General features: G+C 44.9%; 1 protein-coding gene across 1 annotated transcript in view; it reads right to left on the bottom strand.

Annotated features, from left to right (window-relative positions):
- Positions 1–22815, bottom strand: part of LOC139280083 (SH3 and multiple ankyrin repeat domains protein 2-like) — a 1053009-nt gene that overhangs the window by 993290 nt on the left and 36904 nt on the right. Inside the window, exons 5-6 of the mRNA XM_070899582.1 lie at positions 18763–18914; positions 238–405 (exon numbers count right to left, since the gene is read on the bottom strand). Of these exons, the coding sequence (XP_070755683.1) occupies positions 238–405; positions 18763–18914 (320 nt within the window). The remainder of the gene's footprint in view (positions 1–237; positions 406–18762; positions 18915–22815) is intronic.

Genomic DNA, 22815 nt, shown 5'->3' with positions numbered 1-22815 from the left:
CCTGCGTTAATTTCTACTTATGCGGCTCGGTGTCAAATTTTTTATCGCATGTGAAGTGCCTTAGGACGTTTCACTATGTTAAAGGTGCTATATAAATACAAGTTGTTGTTGTTGTTGTTAAGCCACTTATTTTAATAGAGTAGCGAGGGGGATTTCAGATGATCGTACACCAATATCCCAGGCTGGAACTAATTTCTAGAACTAATGTATAAAGGAAGAATCATTATTTTTATTTACCTGGTGGATTTCCTGCCATCCATTCTCATCTATACAACCAATTGAAGCATATTCATGAAGCAGTAGTTCACAGCAGTAAGGATCTCCTCCGACCATCGCTGTGTGATAGAGTGCCGTCAGGCCACGACTGTCCTTATAATCTGTAGAAGCTCCAAGTTCCAGCAGAGTCTGAGAATAACACGAAAGATATAGGAAATAACCACACTGATTTCTTGTTTTGGAATCCAAACTAGATCACAACCCCATTTTACAGTCACTGACAGTTTCAAAATCTTCTAGTTCGATTAGTGTACCATACCTAAACAGAGTGACAGTGAACTAGAAATTGGATCACGCTGTACCAATTTTATAGGCATCCCACAGACTAGCCAAGCAATAGGCTCACATAGTCACGCACCCAGAATCTTACCTTTCAGCTAATGTCTCAGACTCCTCCATCACCATTCCTGGATGTGTCTTGTTCCACCGGCAGGACAGACCTACCAGGGATGACGGCACAGTGGTATACAGTCGGGAGGGAATGACCTTGGGAGTTCTCAACATTGACTCCGGATCCCATGAAGTCTCTTGGCTTCTTGTCAAGCATGAGTAATCCTGCTGATTTCCACCTACTGCCCTCCCTCAGCTGATGAATCAGTACTCCTCCATGTTGAACATCACTTGGAAGAAGCACTGAGGGTAGCAAGGGCACAGAATGTACTCAGGGTGGGAATCTTCAATGTCCATCACCAAGAGTAGCTCGATAGTGTCATGTATTCAACTGTCATTGTAATCCATGTATAAACTGACCTAAGTTGTACACCGTGAGAATACTGACCACTAGGTGGTGAACTTGTGGGAGACACTCCTAACCTGGACTTTCAGGTATAAAAGGGGAAGCTCCACCCACCTTCTCCACTTCAGTGCTGGCTAATAAAGATTACAGGTCAGAGAGTGACCTTCTCTCTAGTATGGGCCTCGTGTGCATTTGTACTGTATAGTAAGGACATATTAGGTAGCACTGACCGAGCTGGCCGAGTCCTGAAGGACATAGTTGCCAGACTGGACCTGTGGCAGGTGGTGAGAGAACCAACACGAGGGAAAAACCTACTTGACCTATCTACCTGTCACAGATGCATCTGTCCATGACAGCATTGGTAACAGTGACCACCGCACAGTTCTTGTGGAGACGAAGTTCCGTCTTCACACTGAGGACACCCTCCATTGGGTTGGGTGGCACGTGCTAAATGGGATTGATTTAGAACAGATCTAGCAGCTTAAAACTGGGCATCCATGAGGCACTGTGGGTCATCAGCAGCAGCAGTATTGTATTCCATCACAATCTGTCACAATCATTGCCCGACATATCTCTGACTCTATCACCACCATAAAGCCAGGGAACCAACCCTGGTTCAATGAGGAGTGTAGAAGAGCATTCCAGGAGCAGCACCAGACATACCTAAAAATGAGGTGCAAACCTGGGGAAACTTCAACACAGGACTACATGCATGCTAAACAACAGAAGCAGCATGTTATAGACAGAGCTAAGCGATCCCACAATCAACGGATCAGATCAAAACTCTGTAGTCCTGCCACTTCCAGTCATGAATAGTGGTGGACAATGAAACAACAAACAGGAGGAGGAGGCTCCATGAATATTCCCATCCTCAATGATGGCGGGATCCATCACGTGAGTGCAAAAGACAAAGCTGAAGCGTTTGCAACCATCTTCAGCTAGAAGTGCTGAGTGGATGACCCATATCGGCCTCCTTCTGAGGTCCCCACCATCACAGAAGCCAATCCTCAGCCAATTCGATTCACTCCACGACTGGATACAGCAAAGGCTATGGGCCCCAACAACATCTCGGCTGTCGTGCTGAAGACTTGTGCTCCAGAACTAGCCGCGCCTCTAGCCAAGCTGTTCCAGTACAGCTACACCACTGGCATCTATCCGACAATATGGAAAGGTATGTTCTGTCCACAAAAAGCAGGAGAAATCCAATCCGGCCAATTACCGCCCCTACACCTTCTCAAGGGCAATTAAGGATGGGCAATAAATGCTGGCTTTGCCAGCGGTGCCCACATCCCAGAAAGGAATAAAACAAAAAGATCAAGGGTTGGATTTTCTGTCCGCCCGGAAGTGCACCCGCAATGACCGCCTGGGAAATCCGAGTGGTCCAGCCATACTGGCGGCGGTGAGGACGGTAAAGTGATACAAAAGTAAGTGCGAGTGTTTGTTCTTTTAATTTTTTTTGTGATTTGTGTTGTGGTGGCATGGGTAATGTTTTGGGAATGTTTTTATGTTTATTTTTAAGTCCCCCCCCACCCCGCCCCCCACAGATCTCTCTCAAAGCGCACATGGCCCGGCATTTTACTTTGCGAGTTTCCCATCCTTGTGCCACAAGAGGTGTACAACACCTCCCTTAGTGCTGCGCCCCCTGACGCAAGGCCCAGATGCCCAAACTTAATGACAGCACATTTCTGTGCCGGCAATGTGCTGTCCTCCATATTGGTTCAGGCTCCCTCGTAGACGTTTGCACGCGCTGTGATCAATTTCTTCAGGCATCACCAATAGTGGATTGAATAAAATTGGGATGCTCAAGAAGCCAGAATTGGAGGAGCGCAGACATCTTGGGGGGGGTTGTGAGGCTGAAGGAGATTACAGAGATAGGGAGGGGTGAGGCCATGGAGGGATTTTAAAACAACAATGAAAATTTTGAAATCGAGACGTTGCTTAACCGGGAGCCAATGTAGCTCAGCGAGCACAGAGGTGATGGGTGAACGGGACGTGGTGCGAGTTAGGCCACAGGCAGCAGAGCTTTGGATAACCGCAGGTTTATGGAGGATAGAAGATGGGAGGCTGGCCAGAAGTGCATCGGAATAGTTAAGTCTAGAGGTAACAAAGGCATGGATGAGGGGTTCAGTAGCGAATGATCTGAGGTGAGGGAGGAGTCGGGCCTAATGTAATTAATTGGGTAGATTTGCGCTAATCCAGAAAAAGGGGGCATTATCTTAAAATGAGAGCCAGGCCATTGGGAGTAAAATCAGGAAGCACTTTCTTACAGAAAGGGTAGGAGAACTCCAAAAAGCTGTGGTTGCTGAGTCATTTGAAGCTTTTAAGGCAGATCAATAGATTTTTGTTCGGTATCAAGGGACACGGTGTAAAGGCAGGTAAATGCAGTTGAGGTGCAGATCAGTCACAATCTCACTGAATGGCGGAACAGGCTCGAGGGGCTGAATGGCCTCCCCTTCTTCCTATGTTCCTGATGCTTGTAGTTCTTGTTAATTCACAATTTTCTCAGTGTTGGCAGAAGCGTGTTTCTCTTGGATGACTGTTCCTTCTGGGGAAGCTGCCTCTCCAGTTTACCACACATACCAGGAGAAGCCAATTTCTCAAGGATACCCATAATTTATTGGTATTTCTCGAAATATGAAGGGCTCCTGCTGTAATGGGCATCCAGAGAATTGTGCTTCTATTATTACCGCCTTCAATAATTTGGAACACTTGACAGTTCCCTGGCAAATGCATTATTAATAACCCACAGACAAGCAGTTAAAATGGTTTGATCCAGCAGGACTAAAGGTGTCCACATATAATACCGGTTGCACTTGGGGAACTAAGGCCAAAGATCAAGTAATTATTTTATGATCCCCTCTAATCAAAATGATAAAATAATTGGCTTAAGCGCTGTTTGTTATTAACAACTAAATGAGGTTGGGAGGCAATAAAAAGCAGGCGACTGCTCACCGACATCCCAAACCTTCTTTAACAGTTACCGACCGACACCAGTAAAAATATTCCTTTCTATTAAAATTCAACTTATCCCAAAGGCATACTGAAACACAATATCGATTCGCAATTCTATTGCAATTCTCAGTCACAGCCGTGGCCTACTTTCTGTGAGCGAGGTACAGACAGCCACTAATACAAAACTGAAAGGACAGGCCGAAGCCTCGCTGGTACCCCCAAAGCGAGGGTTTTACGGCTCAAAGGTGACTTCCCTTCACCAGTTGGAGAATCAGGTCGCAACATTCCCAACAAACAAGCAAAGCCGGCCCATGCAAAGAGCTCAGGCGAGGCCCGGCGAGGCTCAAAGCTGAAATCAGTACCACAATTAATTTCACGGCCACCCAATTATCACAAAATCTAGGTTGAATTCAATCAAGCGTTTTCAAATGGAACACTGTACGCACTGCTCCCTGTGTCTGTTGCTATGTAATGTGTGCATCGTGTTGGTTTCTATCTGTTATAGAGCGTCCAAAATCCAGAAACCGCAGGACCGAGGCTGTTCCGGAATTTGGGTATTTCCAGATTTCGGAACATTTTCCCGACATCCCGAATCCGGAAATGCCCAGGCCGAGGTAAAGGTGCTGCGGCAGGCGGCGGAGGCTCCGGGGGGTTGGAGGGAGGGTTGGTCGGAAGGATGGAAGGTCGGAGGGAGGGAGGGTCAACGGGAGGGTCCGGGTTCTGCAGCGTTGGCAGCCGGGAATAACCTGCGTTTGAAGACTACAAAAAAGGTAAGTTAAGGGTTTTATTTTTAAATTCTTTTACAGATATTTAGTAGGTAACAGTTTTGTGAATGTTTTGCAAATTTTTATTCTTTGTTTTTTGGAATTTTTTTTTGTGTTTTCCCCCCTCCCTAGGCCCAACTCACAACGGAGTGCTTAGTGGTATTTTGGGCGAAAAAATAGGACTATCGCCATTTTTTTAAATGTCCAGATTTCGGAACATTTTCCGGATTCCGGACGATCCCTCCACTGATCAGCGCGATGTCCGGATTTCGGAACTCTGGATTTCGGACGCACAACCTGTACTGAAATCAGTAATGCAAATATTAGCCAATATTGTGCAGTTGTGCACAGAGTACAGTGCATGAAAAGTACAGAGGAAGCTATAATGCATGAGTCATGCACATTACAGGAAAAATGTGATTGCACTAAAGGGGGTACAGAGGAGATTTACAAGAATTGGAGAATGTTAGCTATGAGGAAAGATTGGAGAGGCTGGGGTTGTTTTCTTTGGAACAGAGGCGGCTGAGGAGATATTTAATTGAGGTGTATAAAATGATGAGGGATCTAGATAGACTAGATAGGAAGGCCTCAGCAGATGAGTCAACAACAAGAGGGCATAGATTTAAGGTAATTGGTAGAAGGTTTAGAGGGGTTTAGAGGGGATTAAAAAGTACTTGGAAATGCATTTAAAGAGCCATAACCTATAGGGAATGGACCGAGTGCTGGAAGGTGGGATTAGGTAGGATTAGTTCTTTTTCGACCGGCATGGACACGATGGGCTGAATGTGTCGTAATTGTTCTATGATTCCCGAGTTACATATAGACTCTCAACATATCAAATCTTTTTTTTGGTCGTCTCTTTAACTTGATAAAAACTGATATCTTGGCCTAGAAACTCGAGTGGGTCCATTTTGGGGCATGCAGAGGGCGGTCCCCACACCTGAATGGTGAGGGCCCGAGCCACCCCCGATATTGGGCCTCCTTTCCATCGAGCCGGCAAGCTGTGGACAGCAACAGGGGGCTCGCTGGAGAAGTGGGGCTGGATTTTTGGTCTTTTGCCGCCCCTTTTAGCGCCCCAGAGGGGGCGGCAATGGCGGCGGAAAGCAATTGCACCCAGGCGGTCAGCTTCCAGCGCCCCGCCGTCATGTTCGGTGCCGGGTTTGCGGGGGAGCGGAGCAGTACCGCCCGGGAGAGGCGAGCCGGTATGCAACGCCTCTGGTTGCGACACCGGCTCGATATTTGGATCGCCGCCCGCTCCGTAGAGCCCCCTGGTGGGAACACTAGTGAAAGCTGCCATTCCAAGCTGTACCGGCCGAAGTGACTGAGGAAATGTCTACCTCAGGTAAGTGTGATTGTTTTGCGATTTATGTTGGGGTTGTGTCAGCAATGAATTGTGAAAATGTTTGGTGAGTTTTTTTTCAGGTTTTTTTTTTCTCCAAGGAAGCCTCCGTTGGTGCGCTCTCAGGCCGGCAGTTTAGCTCAGTGGCTCAGCGGCCTAGCACTCCAAATAAAAAGAGCTGGCTCATGACACTGCAGCTTCCAGTGCAAGCTGACACAAATGTGCGACGGCTTCGTGGTGGGCGACTGGGTGATGTCATCAGGACCCAGGTCGCTGTTTGGAGCATGGGCAAGATCAGTGGGGCCCTGGTACAGCAGAGGAGCATGGAAGGTCGTGGCGGACTCGCGACAAGTGATCAGGGCAGAGGAGCGATGAGGGATCGTGGCTGAGATTTGGTGGGTGATCGTGACGGAGGTTCGGCGAATGTTTGGTGCGGAGTTGCGGCGGGAGATCGTGGTGGAGGTGCGGCGAGTGTTTTTGTGGTGGAGGAGTGGTGAGGGATCGGGGCAGAGGTGCGGCGAATGAGGGTATGGGGCCCAGAAGAGGCGAGAGCCCAGGGGCAGCACGGGCCTGCCCATACTGCGATATGTGTGCTCACTAGGTCCGTGCAGCAGAGCAGGTCTCCAGTTGTCCTGGTTAACCCTTGCCACTGGATAAAGTCCTAGCTCTGTCAAGCTCGTGTGGTGGCTGGTATGCAAAAGTAAAAAAAAAATCCACACACAGGCACCTTCCACCCCCTCAATTGGAGTTCAGGACTGGAACATCGGGTCCTTCATTGAAACATCTGTGAACTCGTGGAAGCAAATCATCCTCGTTCGAAGAACCGCCTATGATGATGATGACCCCAAGAGAGGTGTGAAACACATCCCTTCAGGCCCAGCTGATGAATTTTGCGGCAGCAGGCGCAAACCATTTGCTGGCACAAAATTTACCGCTCCCCCAGGACACCAGCGCAAAAGAGGCGTGAGCGGCTCAGGAAGGGGGGTGAGCGAGAAGGGAGGTGGCGATTGAGTCGGGAAGATTGGGGCAGCGATCAGAGTGGCGGGGATGGATGTTGGGGAGGGGGCGGGGGCGAAGAGGGAGGTAGCCAGTACCGGCACACTCTTGCTCTACATTTTAGGGAAGAATAAGTCAAAAGCTTACCTTTGCTGGTTGCAGCCGAATAGAGGGCAACCAATGTTGCAGTGTGGGCCCAAACCAGCGTTAGCTCCTTTGTTTGCATGTACTAAGGGCCAAATACCTCTTTCAGGCATGCGCACTGCACCTTGATTTCTTGGCCTTTACAAATATGGAGGACGGCGCACAACTGGCTCGTAATGAGTGTGCGCCTCATGCCGGTCATATTGGAGGCTTAGCAGGCTGTTTAGCGCCTAAAAAACGGGCGCCGCTAAGCCAAACTTCTAGGCACTTGTTTGTAGTTCCCAGCAGTTAGCAACAGCGTTTCGCTTCCTACCTTTCAAATATCTGTTGTCAAATTTTCCCTTTTACTACAGTTCGCACTGTAATTGTTCTTTTCTTTAATATATACCAGCTAACTTGTATTCATTTGCGTGGGTCAAAATCCTTGGACTTTACCTATCAGTGCTATGGGAGTTCCTTCACCACACAGGACTGCAGCGGTTCAAGGCGGTGGCTCACCACCACTACCTTCTCGAGAGCAATGCGGGATGGGCAATAAGTGATGCGCACATCCCGAGAAATAATATTAAAAGAAATTACACCACAATCATTAATCCTTCAGTGAGAGCACCCTTATGTATCAATAACATGAAACCCAGTTGACACCAGTCAAGTGACTCACAACCAGCAAAAGACTTAAACTTGAATAACACTAGATTTTGAGCTCCCCGTGGTGGTCATTCCAAAGTTGTAGACTTGTCCCCGATTCAACATGGTGGTTATAAACATTCAGCCTCATAGTCTCTGATATTGTCTGGACCTCTGAGTCAGATTACCAGCATTGCAATGGCACCCATGTATTAAATTCCTCTCTCTTAAATGCTCATTTTTGTTAGGGTTTGGTAAGTTACATTTTATTAAAGTAATATTTTATAGCCATACTTTAGTCAATACAGTTTAAACTTGCCGTATAAAATCATAAGAACATAAGAAATAGGAGCAGGAGTAGGCCACCTGGCCCCTCGAGCCTGCTCCACCATTTAATAAGATCATGGCTGATCTAATCATGGATTCAGCTCCACTTCCCTGCACTTTATTCCCTTATCACTCAAAAATCTGTCTATCTCCCTCTTAAATATATTCAATGACCCAGACTCCACAGCTCTCTGGGGCAGAGAATTCCACAGATTTACAACATTCTGAGAAAAAAAATTCCTCCTCAACTCAGTTTTAAATGGGCGACCCCTTATTCTGAGACTATGTCCCTTAGTTTTAGTTTCCCCTATGAGTGGAAATATCCTCTCTGCGTCCACCTTGTTGAGCCCCCTCATTATTTTATATGTTTCTATAAGATCACCTCATTCTTCTGAACTCCAATGTGTATAGGCCCAACCTACTCAACCTATCTTCCTCAGTCAACCCCCCCCTCATCTCCGGAATCAACCTAGTGAACCTTCTCTGAACAGCCTACAATGCAAGTATATCCTTCCTTAAATACGGAGACCAAAACTGTACACAGTACTCCAGGTGTGGCCTCACCAATACCCTATACAGTTATAGCAGGACTTCACTGCTTTTATACTCTATCCCCTTTCAATAAAGGCAAACATTCCATTTGCCATCTTAATTACTTGCTGTACCTGCATACTAACTTATTGTCTTTCATGCATAAAGACCTCCAGGTCCCTCTATACTGCAGCACTTTGCAATTTTTCTCCATTTAAATTATAATTTGCTTTTCTATTTTTTCTGCCAAAGTGGATAAGCTCACATTTTCCCACATTATACGCCAAATTATTGCCCACTCACTTAACCTGTCTATATCCCTTTGAGATTTTTGTGTCCTCTTCACAATTTGCTTTCCCACCAATCTTAGTATCATCAGCAATTACACTCGGTCCTTTCATCCAAGACATTGATCATATGTCAAAGAAAATTGTTGCCAGGTGATGAAGCGAGCACTCCATATTATAAAAAGGATTTCGAGGCACTAAAAGAGTTGCATAAAAGATTGACAAGGATGAGGCCAGAACTGAGAGAGGGTTATATTTATCAGGAAAGACTGAAAAGGTGGGCTCTTTTTTTTAGAAAACAGAAGACTGAGGGGTGAATCTTTAAAATTATGAAGTGGATTTATGGGGTAGACGTAGAGAAGATGTTTCCACTTGTAGGGGAGAAGGAAATTAGGGATCATAAATATAAAAGAGACACTAATAAATCCAATGGGGAATTCAGGTAAACCTCTTTACCCAGAGAGAGGTTAGAATGTGGAATTCACTACCACAAGGAACGGTTGAGGCAAATAGCATCGATGCATTTAAGGGGCAGCTAGATAAACATAAGAACATAAGAAATAGGAGCAGGAGTAGGCCATTTAGCCCCTCGAGCCTGCTCCGCCATTCAATATCATGGTTCATCTGATCTTTGCCTCAACTCCACTTCCCTGCCCGCTCCCTATAACCCTTGGCTCACTTATCATTCAAAAATCTGTCTATCTGCACCTTAAATATATTCAATGACCCAGCCTCCACAGTTCTCTGGGGTAGAAAATTCCACAGATTCACGACCCTCAGAGAAGAAATTCTTCATCATAATTTTAAATGGGCGACCCCTTATTCTGAAACTATGCTCACTAGTTCTAGATTCCCCCACAAGGGGAAACATCGTCTCAGCATCTACTCTGTCAAGCTTCCTCAGAATCTTATACGTTTCAATAAGATCACCTCTCATTCTTCTAAACTCCGGTGACTATAGGTCCAACCTGCTCAACCTATGAGGGAGAATGGAGTAGAAGGATATGCAGATAGGGTTCGATGAAGAGGGGGATGGGAGGAGGCCAGTGTGGAACATAAACGCCGGCAATTTATGCTCCACCAGTTTCTGTGCTGTAAATTCTGTGAAATTCCCTATGAACCAGCCACGACAGCTCAGTTTCAAGCTTTGCTCTGGTGGGCCCTCTATAGGACAACTAGTTGAATAAGGAGTGATTTGGCATCATAGCATTACAGAACCTGCTTCAGACAAGTTCTGACTGACTGTCTAATAAGGATTCAGTGTGCTCTGTCAATACAAATGGCTAAATAGATGTGTTATTCTGAACTCCAGCAACAATTACCAATCTCATTACATCTCCCCTTCTTTAAGGTTAAAGACCGGGACTGAAACTACATATAAATCAACAATAATGTGTATTTATATGGCGTCCCAAGGCGCTTCACAGGAGTATAATGAGATAAAAAATTTGACACCGCGCCACATAAGTAGAAATTAGCACAGGTGACCAAAACCTTGCTCAAAAAGGTAGGTTTTAAGGAGCGTCTTGAAGGAGGTAAGAGAGGTAGAGAGGCTGAGAGGTTTCGGCAGGCAGTTCCAGAGCTTGGAGCCGAGTCAACAGAAGGCACAGCCACCGATAGTGAGTGATTATAATCAGTGTAATGTCTGTAAGCTTGTAATATTGTAGCTCCACACTGTGGATGTGGACGTATTGTGTATTGCAAGTGCAGGGTTAATAATAAACAGAACCAGGCAGATTTCCGGAGACTTCCGAGAGAGCTGCCTGCCATGTTAGGAAGCTGTGTGTGCTGTGCTCTAAATATATCACATTTGGCGATTGAGATGGGATTTTTCGGATGATTTAAAGCTTAAATTTTGTTGGTGAAGGATTCAGCCAGCCGACAGAGAGTCTTTGGAAGTTTCTGTCTTTGGGAAAAAACTACAAAAATCCGAGGTAAAATACAGCACATGGTGTGAACAGCTAGAGATTAAAATGGCAGGTGTATTGGAACATTTGGGAGAATATAGACACGACCAGAAAAGTTTTAAAGCGGATGTGGATCAGCTGGAAATGTATTTCACTGCAAATAACATAATCGAAGTTCCAGACAATGCAGTCTAGAACCGGGCTGTGTTGAATCGTAAGAAAGCGATCTTCTTATCGGAGGCAGGTCCGACATTATAGGAAACCCTTGTAAATCTGCTTTGCCTGACGAGCCAAAGGACACAACGCTTAAAGAGATTTTAACGAAGCTGGAGCAGCACTATAACCCCAAACCGTTAGAAATTGCTTAAAGCTATCGTTTCGGGATTCGGAATCAAAAGGCTGATGAAATGTATCAGTGATTACATCGTAGCATTAAAAAAGCTATCGATGCACTGTAATTTTGGAAACTTTCAAAACCGAGCATTACAGTATCATTATGTTTGTGGGGTGAAAAATGATGCGATCAGAAGGAAGTTATTGGCGACGGGTGACTTGACTTTTGAGATTGCTTGTCAGACAGCGAGGTCGATGGGCATGGCCGAACAATATTCCCGAGAATTAAATAATGATTACGGTCGTCAGTCAACCGAGGTAAATCACCTGCAGGTTCAAAGTAAAAGACGGGCATGGCCGAAAGTCTCAAACTGCAAATTCTAACAGAGCGTCGAAGTTGTGCTATAGGTGCCTGGGACAACACATTGCTCAAAGTTGTCCATATGTGAAGGCAGAGTGCTACTTCTGCAGAAAGACTGGGCATCTTGCGAAGGCATGCCGACTGAAGGGTAAATCAGTTTTTAAAGCTATGAATCCAGATTTCAAAGCTATGAGTAGAAATCCCAAGAGACTATATAGCACGGAAGAACAACATCAGGACGAGGAGATGTTAGAGTTACACATCATCAGGAGCATGAAGTTAACGGACAGCGATTCGGAAAGCATCAAAATCCACATAGATGTTGCGGGATTCAAGATATCAATGGAAATCGACACGGGTGCATCCGTGAGTGTAGTACTGGAGTCACTGTACCTCAACAAATTGCCTGATTTCCAACTGGAGAAATCCAAGATAGAGCTGCGAGGCTACTCGGGAGAGAAAATTCCTGTGGTAGGTTGTATCACTGTACCGGTGAAATATAAAGATCAATTTCAGAACTTGCCTCGAATAGTAGTGAAAGGAGCCAAGTCTGCCTTACACAGAAGAAATTGGTTGAGCTCACTGAAGCTGGATTGGAGTAAGATTTTCTGTGTGGAAGCAAGATTTTCATCAACGGATGAGGTTATCAAAGAGTATCCGAAGGTGTTCTGCAAAACGGGCAGTCCGATCCAAAGCTTCAAGGCGAGTGTCAGGGTACAGAAGGACGCAAGATTGGTTTACTACAAACCACGTCCCATACCATATGCACTCAAAGAGAAAGTTGAGCAAGAACTCAAAAGACAAGAGACTGAGAACATTATTTGTAAGATAGATCGATGTAATTGGGCTACACCCATTGTTGTTGTACCTAAGTCTGATGGTAAGGTAAGATTGTGTAGTGATTATAAAGTAACCGTAAACCAGGTTCTAGAGGGAAATGTCCCCAATACATTGCCGAATATACAAGATTTGTTCACAACACTGACAGGTGGTCAAATCTTCTCAAAACGGAATCTTACGAATGCCTACTTACAGCTTGAACTCGATGAGGAGTCCAAGTCATGTTTGACTATAAATACTCATATCGGCCTATATCAATTTAATAGGCTACCGTTGGAGTGTCTTCCGCCCCTGCCATATTCCAAGGGGTGATGAACCAGATTTTGCAAGGTATTGAAGGGGTAGTATGTTATTTGGATGACATACTAATTTCAGCACCAAATTCATAATAACATATTGAATGAAGTCCTCAAACGGCTAGAGAAGCACAGAGTACGAGTGTCTGCTCGTAAGTGTGAGTTATTTAAAAACTCAGTGGAGTACTTAGGATACAGAGTAGACAAAGATGGTTTACATCCAACCATGGAAAAATTAGATGCAATTAGAAATGCATCCACTCCCAGGAATGTCACTGAACTTTGTTCATTCTTGGGTCTTTTGAACTATTATGGGAAGTTCCTACCAAATTTGGCTACTGTATTACATCCACTGAATGAACTTTAAAAAAAAAACATGTCCATTGGAAGTGGTCAAAAGAATGCGATACAGCATTCAAGGAGTGCAAAAGCAAATTGGTGGAGAGCACCATGTTCGTTCACTATGACATATCTAAGGAGATTAAACTAGCATGTGATGCTTCTCCATATGGAGTTGGGGCAGTAATCTCTCACGTATTAAGTAGTGGGGAAGAGAGATCAATTGCTTTTGCTTCACGCACTCTCAGTGCCAGTGAGAGTAATTATGCGCAAATTGAAAGGGAAGCTTTGGCATTAATTTTTGGGGTCAAGAAGTTTCACAAATACTTGTATGGTCGTAAGTTTACCATCGTTACGGACCATAAGCCCCTAACAGCAATCCTCCATCCAAAGTCCCCAGTTCCAACATTAGCTGCAGCCCGAATGCAGAGATGGGCTTTGATTTTGTCAGCATATACATATGATATTGAATACAGACGATCAGCTGATCACAGTAATGCTGATGCAATGTCTAGATTGGCTTCCCCATCACAAGTTACACCCGATAGGGAAGAAGTGTTTTATTTTTCATACATTGATGAGCTGCCAGTCACAGCTGAAGAGATTGGTAGAGCAACCAAATGTGACCCAGTGATGTCAAAGGTGTATGAGTATATTGCAAATGGATGGCCAAACCAGGTAACAGACAAAGATATTCATCCATTCTTCATCCGTAGGAATGAATTATCAGTCGATAAAGATTGTATCATGTGGGGTGCAAGAGTGGTTATGCCAAATAAATTCAGGTCCAAATTATTAGGAGACCTCCATGACCAGCACCTGGGAATGTACTTGACCAAGAGTTTCGCACGCAGTTATTTATGGTGGCCAGGTCTTGATAAAGATATAGAGTACATCGTGAGTCAGTGTACGACATGTCAATCCGTAAGCAAGCAACCACCACCAGTACCATTACAGCCATGGAAATGGCCTCCCAGGATGTGGCAAAGGCTACATATTGATTTTGCTAAGTTAGAAGGACAACAATTGTTCATTGTGATTGATAGCCATTCGAAGTGGGTTGAGGTGTTTCCAATGTGGAAAATAACAACAAGTAAAACAATGGACATTTTACTAAAATTATTTTCTTCATTTGGCCTCCCTGAAGAAATTGTTTCGGATAATGGACCACAATTTCTTTAAGAATTTGCACAATTCACGAGCAAAAATGATGCGAAACATACCAAGGTTCCACCATACCATCCTGCTTCGAATGGTGCAGCAGAGCGCACTGTACAAATTGTAAAACGTGCCCTCATAAAACAAATGTTAGATCCAAATCCAAGGAAACGACAGTTGTCATTTGATCACAAATTGGCTAATTTTTTGTTTACATATCAAAATACTCCTCATACAACTACTGGTAGAACACCAGCAGAGTTGTTTCTCAAACAACAGCCACGAAGCAGATTCTCGTTGTTAAAGTCAAATTTGGCACAGTCCATAGAAGAGACACAATTAAGACAGAAAGAGAATCATGATAAAGGTAGAGTAAAAGAGAGAAGTGTGAAATTAAACCAGAAGGTGAGAGTGAAGAATCATCACCATAAATGGTTAAAGTGGTTACCAGGAAGAGTGGTGAAGATATGTGGTCCTCGCACATATTTGGTAAAGATGTTTGATAATGGACAGGTTAGGTTTGTTCATATTGATCATATTTTACCTACAGACATGGAAGGAGTTGAAGGTGGGAACGATTCAATTATTTCTGACTCATCAGATAGTTTTGATACACCAGTAGCAAATCCTAAATCCAATGTACTGGAAACAAATCTAGGAGAGAATCAGAATGAAAGTCTGAGTCCGAGTCAGGAAAACAAAGAGCCTGAAGTTAGAGTTAGTTCAAATGAAAATCAAGGAAATTCCGTGGAGGAAAATGTTCCTCAGGATGAGCCTCGAATGAGTGTGAAATCGACACCATGTTTGGAAGGTTCTATACGAGAGCAAAGGTATCCTCTTCGAAACAGAAAACAAGTGGTAAAGTTAAATTTGTAAATATGAAAAAAAAAAGTTTATATCCTGTGTTATGTATAAACATGAAAGTTATGTATGATGTTTGTTATGATGGCTTCTTCATGAAGGAGAGAGAAGTGCAATGTCTGTAAGCTTGTAATGTTGTAGCTCCACACTGTGGATGTGGGCGTATTGTGTACTGCAAGTGCAGGGTTAATAATAAACAGAACCAGGCAGATTTCCGGAGACTTCCGAGACAGCTGCCTACCATGTTAGGAGCTGTGTGTGCTGTGCTTTGTGAAGATATCACAATCAGGGATGTTCAAGAGGGCAGAATTAGAGGAGCTCAGACATCTCGGGGGGTTGTGGGGCTGGAGGAGATTACAGAGATAGGAAGGGGGTGAGGCCATGGAGGGAAATGAAACAGAAGTTAAGCGAGATCTGAAGCGATGAACTTTAAACTTCAATATCAAAGTTACAGAAAGATGCAAGAATTATAAAGTAGTAATAATGCGAGAGTTCAATTATCCTAATATAAACTAGAATAGTAACAGTGTAAAGGGCAAAGATGGGGAGGAATTCTTGAAATGTGTAGAAGAGAACTTTCTTGATCAGTGTTTTTCCCGCCCAACGAGGAAGGAAGCAGTGCTGGAACTAATTCTGTGGAATGAAGTGAGCATGTTTCAGTGGGTGACCATTTGTGGAACAGGTTTAGAATAGTTATGGAAAAGGACAAGGAACAATCAAAAAGAAGGCCATTTGGCCTGTTGTGCTTGTGCTGGCTCTTTGAAAATTCAGTGCAGGCCCAGTTTTTTTTCCCATAGCCCTGCAAATTAGTCCTCTTCAAGTATATGTCCAATTGACTTTAGAAAGAACATAAGAAATAGGAGCAGGAGTCGGCCATTTGGCCCCTTGAGTCTGCTCCGCCATTCAATAAGATGATGGCTGATCTGATCTTGGGTTCAGCTCCACTTCCCTGCTCCCCATAACCCTTCACTCCCTTAAAGCTCCTATGGAATCTGCTTCCACCAGACTTTCAGGTAGTGCATTCCAGATCTTCACAGCCCTGTGTGTGACAAGAATTCTCCTAATCTTCCCGTTAGTTGTTTTGCCAATTATTTTAAATCTATGAGCTCTGGTTATCGACCCACTTGCCAGGTGAAATAGTTTCTCCCTACTTGCTCTACCAAAATCTCTATTAGGTCTCTCCTTAACCTTCTCTGCTCTAGGGAGAACAATCCCAGCTCTCCAATCTCTCCACATAACTGAAGTCCCTCATCCCTGGTAGCATCCTGGTAAATCTCCTCCATACCCTCTCCAAGACCTTGACATCCTTCCTAAAGTGTGGTGCCCTGCATTGTACACAATACCAGCTGAAGCCTAACCATTGATTTGGAAAGGTTTAGCATAACTTACTTGTTTTTGTATTCAATGTCCCTATTAACAAAGCCAAGTACCCCATATGCTTTCTTAACTGCCTTCTCAGCGGGACCTGCCACCTTTAAAGATTTCTGAATATACAGCCCCAGGTCCCACTGCTCTTGCACCCTCTCAAAACAATATCATTTACATCTCCATGTTATTCTTTCCAAAGTGCACCACTTCACACTCCCTCACCACCACCTCGCTTGATCCTTCCATGGTCTCTGATTTGTCACACTGCTTGTCTGACATCCAGTACTGGATGAGTAGAAATTTCCTCCAACTAAAAATTGAGAAGACCAAAGACATTATCTTCGAACCCCACCACAAACTCTGATCCCGAGCCACCGACTCCGTGCCTCTCTCTGACAACTGTCTCGGGCTGAATCAGGCTATTCGCAATCTGTATTTGACCCCGAGATGAGCTTCTGACCCCATATCCGTTACACCACCAAGATGGTCTACTTCCATGTCCGTAACATTGCCTGACTCCACCCCTCTGCTGCTGAAACACTCATTGATGCCTTTATTATCTCCAGACTTGACTATTCCAATGCCTCCTACATCATCCAAACCTCTGCTGCCCCGTGTCCTAACTCGCAGCAAGTCCCTTTCGCCCATCATCCGTGCTCGCTGACCTACATTGGCTACAAGGTCCGGCAACACCGCAATTTTAAAATTCTCATCCTTGCTTTCAAATCCCTCCATGGACTTGCCCCTCCCTATCTCTGTAACCTCCTCCAGCCTGAGATCCCTGTGTTCCTCCAATTTTGGCCTCTTGTGCATCCCCAATTTTAATCGTTCCACCATTGGCGGCCGTGCCTTCAGTTGCCCAGGTCCTAAGCTCTGGAATTCCCTCCCTAAACCTCTCGGTCTCGCTACCTCCTCCTTTAATATACTCCTTAAAATCTACCTTTCTGACCTTAAAATGTACCTTTTTGACCAAGCTTTTGGTCATCTATCCAAATATCTCCTATGTGATTCGGTGTCAAAGTGTGTTTGGTAAAGCTCTTGTGAAGCAACTTCAGATGTTTAACGATATTAAAGGATCTGTATAAATGTAAGTTGTTGTTGTTATCCACATTAAATTGCATCTGCCACATGTCTGCCCATTTCACTGGTCTGGTTAACTCCTCCTGAAGTCTGCTCCGATCCTCGTTACTATTTACTTTGTTGCCAAAGTTTGTATCATCCGCAAACTTCAAAATTGTACTCCTTGTACTGAAGTCCAGGTCATTGATATATACAAGAAACGCAATGGTTCTAATACTGACCCCTGTGTGACCCCACTGCATACTTCTCTCCGGTTAGAAAAACATCCATTCACCACTATTCTCTGCCTCCTATCCCTCAGCCATTTATGCACCCAAGTTACCACTGACCCTTTAATCCCATGCGCTTCTATTTACCAAATAATCTGTTATGTGATATGTTATCAAATGCCTTTTGAAAGTCCATAACATCTACTGCACCACCTTCATCAACCCTCTCTGATACTTCATCTGGTTAGTCAGGCACGATTTACCTTTAACAAATCCGTGCTATCTGTCCCTTATTAACCCACGCTTCTCCAAGTGAGAATGAATTTTATCCTCGAAAAGGTCTCCAGTAGTTTTCCCACTACTGACATTAGATCGATTGGCCTGTAGTTAGCAGATTTTTCCCTCTCCCTTTTTTGAAAAGAGGTGTAACATTTGTAATCCTCCAGTCCTCTGGCACCACTCCATGTCCAAGATTGTGGTCAGAGCTTCTGCTATCCCCACCCGTGCTTTGACTGATGTTTATAGGATTTTGAAAGGAATCGATAGGATAGAGAGAGGGAATAACTTTTTCTGCTGGTGGGGGAATGTAGGGCAAGGGGACATAACCTTAAAATCGGAACCAGGCCATTCAGAAGAAAACTTAGCAAACACTTCTTCACATAAACATAAGAACATAAGAAATAGGAGTAGGCAATTTGGCCCCTTGAGCCTGCTCCACCATTCAATAAGATTATGGCTGATCTGATCTTGGCCTCAACTCCACTTCTCTGCCCGCTCCTCATAACCCTTGACTCCCTTATCGTTCAAAACGATAAGAGCGGTAGAAGTGTGGAACTCTCTCCAAAAAAGCAGTAGATGTTAGCTCAATGAATCATTTTAAATCTGAGATCGATAGCCACGGGCGTTAAGGGATATGGAGCCAAAGCGTGTGGGATGAAGTTGGAATACAGAACAGCCGAGATTCCATTGAATGGCAGAACAGGCTCGAGGGGCTGAATGGCCTCCTCCTGTTCCTACGCCCCTGATCTTACCATGAGTGCAGTTTGGTTCTTGGCCTTGGCAGCTTTGTGCAACGGTGTCACACCGTCCTTGGCTCGGAAATCCAGATGCGCGCCCCCATTCCTGAGGGCCTTGATCACCTCCACCGGGATCTCCAGCTGAGCCGCTAATGTTAATGGCGTTTCTGCGGAAATGAAATCATCGCACCATTAACCATCTGGTCCGCAGTGTGCTGAACCCCATATTAAAGTGTCTCGTACACACAGGGACTTTCACCAGCCGCTGAAACAGATGGCTGCTTAATTAAGTGATCACATTCATTGGTACGAACTCAAAGAGGCAGTAAATTACTGACATTCGCAAGCTAATAAATTGAAACTACACACAACTGGACGTCATTATTGTACTATGCAGAAAAATGAGAATATTTGGCATGCTTTGTGCAGCCCTACTTCTGCTTCCTTTTTAAAAATTATAGTTGGGCTAGAAATTCATTTGCAAAAGCAAAATACTGCAGATGCTGGAATCAGGAATAAAAACAGAAAATGCTGTAAATCTCAGCAGGTCAGGCAGCATCTGTGGAGAGAGAAACAGAGTTAACGTTTCAGGTCGATGACGAAGACCCATCGACCCGAAACATTAACTCTGCTTCCTCGTCACAGATGCTGCCTGACCTGCTGAGATTTACAGCATTTTCTGTAGAAATCTGGTTGGAGAGCGCCAGTCACGAGGGTCGCTACACGGGCGCAAAGAGGTTTGCAGCCGTGAGTGCTGGCACTCGCGCCACTCGGCAAATTCAGTGTGCCGGTGGCGCTGAGGAGTATCGCCAGGGAGTGTGGCGCCAGTGTGCAACACCCACCGGTATCGACACGGCTACAAAGTTTGGTTTGCGCTGCACCGTAGTGACACCGCCACAGAGAAAGCTGCCATGCAGAGCTGTTCCGGGGCGCTAAGGGAAGGAATGACTGCATGAGGTAAGTGTGATCGATTTTTTTTGCGATTTATCTTTATTAGGGGTGAGTAATGTATAGGGAATATTTTTTGTTCCGAATCATTTTTTTGCAGGGAAGCCTCTCAAAGGGCACTACGAAGCCGGCCCTTTAGCACGGGATATTCAGTTGCTCACCCGGCCTAGCGTCCTAAGAGAAGTGTGGAATGCTTCCCTTGGCACCCCACTGCATTGTCAGGGTACAACCACTGAATTATTTGGCTGCTGCCCTAAACCATTTACCAACGCTATATTTAGCGACTGCCCAACATTAGCGCCTTATAAACCCTCCAACCGAGTTTCCAGGCCTAGTGCTTTGGTAATATATCTATAGGCGGGAAAACATGTATTGAAAGGCCCACCATTCTCCTTTCTATATACACAAGCTGACACACACACCAGTTCCCCAATGGCTATGTACACAGAGGGGTACAGAAACAATATAGGCAGAAGCTGCTTGTTATACACAATGCGACAATCCCTTCCATTAAAATAATGTTATTGGAATAATTCAGCACAAGTTAAAATGACCTCCAGGTTACGAGGACCAAGGATAGTCTTGACATTGAGCGGGGTTACAGGCTAAAGCATAATTGGCTCAGGGCATAGAGACCCATAATTAAGTCCCCATTTTAAAGTCACACATTCTGGCCTAATTTTGATATAATACTTTGATTTCATATTACAGTCAAATAGCGAAAGATTAAGGCAATCTACAAAGCAGGGAAATCTGCAGTACAGCCTGCTGGGCTCCGCAACCCAAAACTGTAAGCATCGGCTCCCCAAGGATTTGTGGATTATCTGGACATTGCGTTTTAATCCTCAAGGATTTTTGGACATATTTTTCTCACTGTGGAAAAAGCTGGAAGCTGTTTGTGGGAGGGGCCCACATATTTTTCCATGGTGTGCTTGAAATCCACACCTGATGGGCAGGGGGTCTGGGAAGACAATGGCCAAGTTAAGGCAATTCATCACAAGTGATGGGCAAACGGAGGGTCCATTGTTAAGCAATGTGAACTCGGCTAAGGTAGATCAGATGATCTGATCAGTGATCGAGCCATTACCTGGATGAGATACCAGAACAATAGAAAGCCATTAAGCCCAAACCGGTCGGAAGTGAAAACTCATCAATGGACTCAAAACAGGAAGCCTCAAAACAAAAGGAAAAAACTTTATTGGGCCAGATGATGACACACCCACAGGAAGCCTCGAAACAACAACAAACTTTATTCGGCCTGAAAAGGCAAACAAACTGGGGTATAAAAGAGGCCATGTGGCCACAGCTTGGTCTCTTGTTCTCGCTGCTTTACCTCTACAAGAATCAAACCCTCCGTGTGGGACGGAGAGAAGAAACCAGAAGAGACACGTTTTCATCAGGAGAAGCAGCGAATAAGCCAACCAATCGGTGAGCTTCAGCTCTGCACACGCATCATTTTAAGATCACAGCCACGGTATGAGGGGATATCGTGTGTTCTCCCAACCAAATCTTAGGGGTTTTCAGGGGAGGTTTTAGACTTGGGTACTTCGCGATACGGGCTTGTTTAGATGGGTCAGACTGTGATGTACTGTATTTGTTTGTTTTACTGGGTGCAGGGGTGTGCTTTAGCTTTAATGAAAGCATTGCCGGCTGAGACCAAAGTATTCGTCCCTGACTCATTCATCTGTTCAGTACAGTAATCGCTCCCAGCTCTAGAACTATTGTAAAGTGGGGTGCGTCAAAAACACCTAAGGGAAACCGCTTACAACTGAAGCACTACACTGGTGGGAGGGTGTAATTACAGTGTGACAAGTTTATATACACAGGCACTGTTAAAAATGTGGATATTGTGTTCCTAACACAGATGAGGCTGCACACAGTGAGGTTAAAGTAAGTGACCTCAGTCTTTAATAAGACACTCCAGAGTGAGGAACTGGCCTTAGGGGCCGGCTTATATACAGTGCTCCCGAGGGATGCTGGGATCCCTTGGGACTTCAGGGGATGAGCTCCCTGGTGGCGGAACACGGGAGTGCATGCTTTATCGATATACAACAGTAGACATAGGACTTTATAATTGAAAAACAGTTGACATAAGTAGTTTAACAGGAAGTAAGGATTTGTAGGCAGAAAGTTTGTGTAGATGTCAGATTTTTCATGTAATATAGATAATGAAATGGTCTGGTTATTTTTTTTTACTTATAGGAGCAGTCATAGTGGACTGGTTGGTATTATCACACCATCATTTCAAGAAAGAATGATTTGTATTTATATAACATCTATCATGATCACAAAAAGTACTTCATTGAAAGGTCCTAAGTGTAGTCACTGTTGCAATGTAAGAAACATAGCAGCTAATTTTCATAAGCGCCCATAAACAGCAATGTGATAATGACCTGATCATCTGTTTTAGTTATGATGATTGAGGGATATATATTGGCCAGGACATCGGGGATAACTCACCCGCTCTTCTTCAAAATAGTGCCATGGGATCTTTTACGTCCACCTAAGAGAGCAGACGGGGCCTCGGTGTATCATCTCATTCAAAAAATGGCATTTTCGATAGTGCGGCGCTCCTTCAGCACTGCATTGGAGCATCAGCTAGATTATATGCACACGTCTCTGGAGTGGGACTTGAACCCACAACCTTCTGACTCAGGTGAGTGTGCTACCCACTGAGCCACAGCTGACACTGATGTAACCCACTGTACCAAAGCAGAAGACAGTGTGGCCAACCACTGGGCTGTTTCAGCCTGCCAAGCACCCCCCCCCTCCCCCTCCCCCTCCCCCCCCTCCGTCAACTGGGAGAGGCGAGAGCCCCCGAGCCAGTGAGCTGCACGCCCTGAGGAAACTGCAGAGGGAAACAGCCAGGGCGACAAAAATATAGTCGAGAAACGTCTCCTGGCCATTTTCGTAGCGGCCCTTTAAGGACCACGAATTGGGCTGCTCAAATCCGGGTCTTTGTGTATCTCATGTTAAAAGGGTTATCCTGGTGCATTTTCCACTTTTACGACTGGTACTTCTTTTGTGCCCTTTCTTTAGGTGCCATGGGCACAAGCACTGCCCTCGCTGAGTAAGGAGAAGTTGTGGGTAGCCACTCAGCTAACTGGGCAGCTGCACAGA

Source organism: Pristiophorus japonicus, chromosome 14 (assembly GCF_044704955.1).
Source record: "Pristiophorus japonicus isolate sPriJap1 chromosome 14, sPriJap1.hap1, whole genome shotgun sequence".
NCBI lineage: Eukaryota > Metazoa > Chordata > Chondrichthyes > Pristiophoridae > Pristiophorus > Pristiophorus japonicus.
This window is presented reverse-complemented; position numbering and strand designations above follow the sequence as displayed.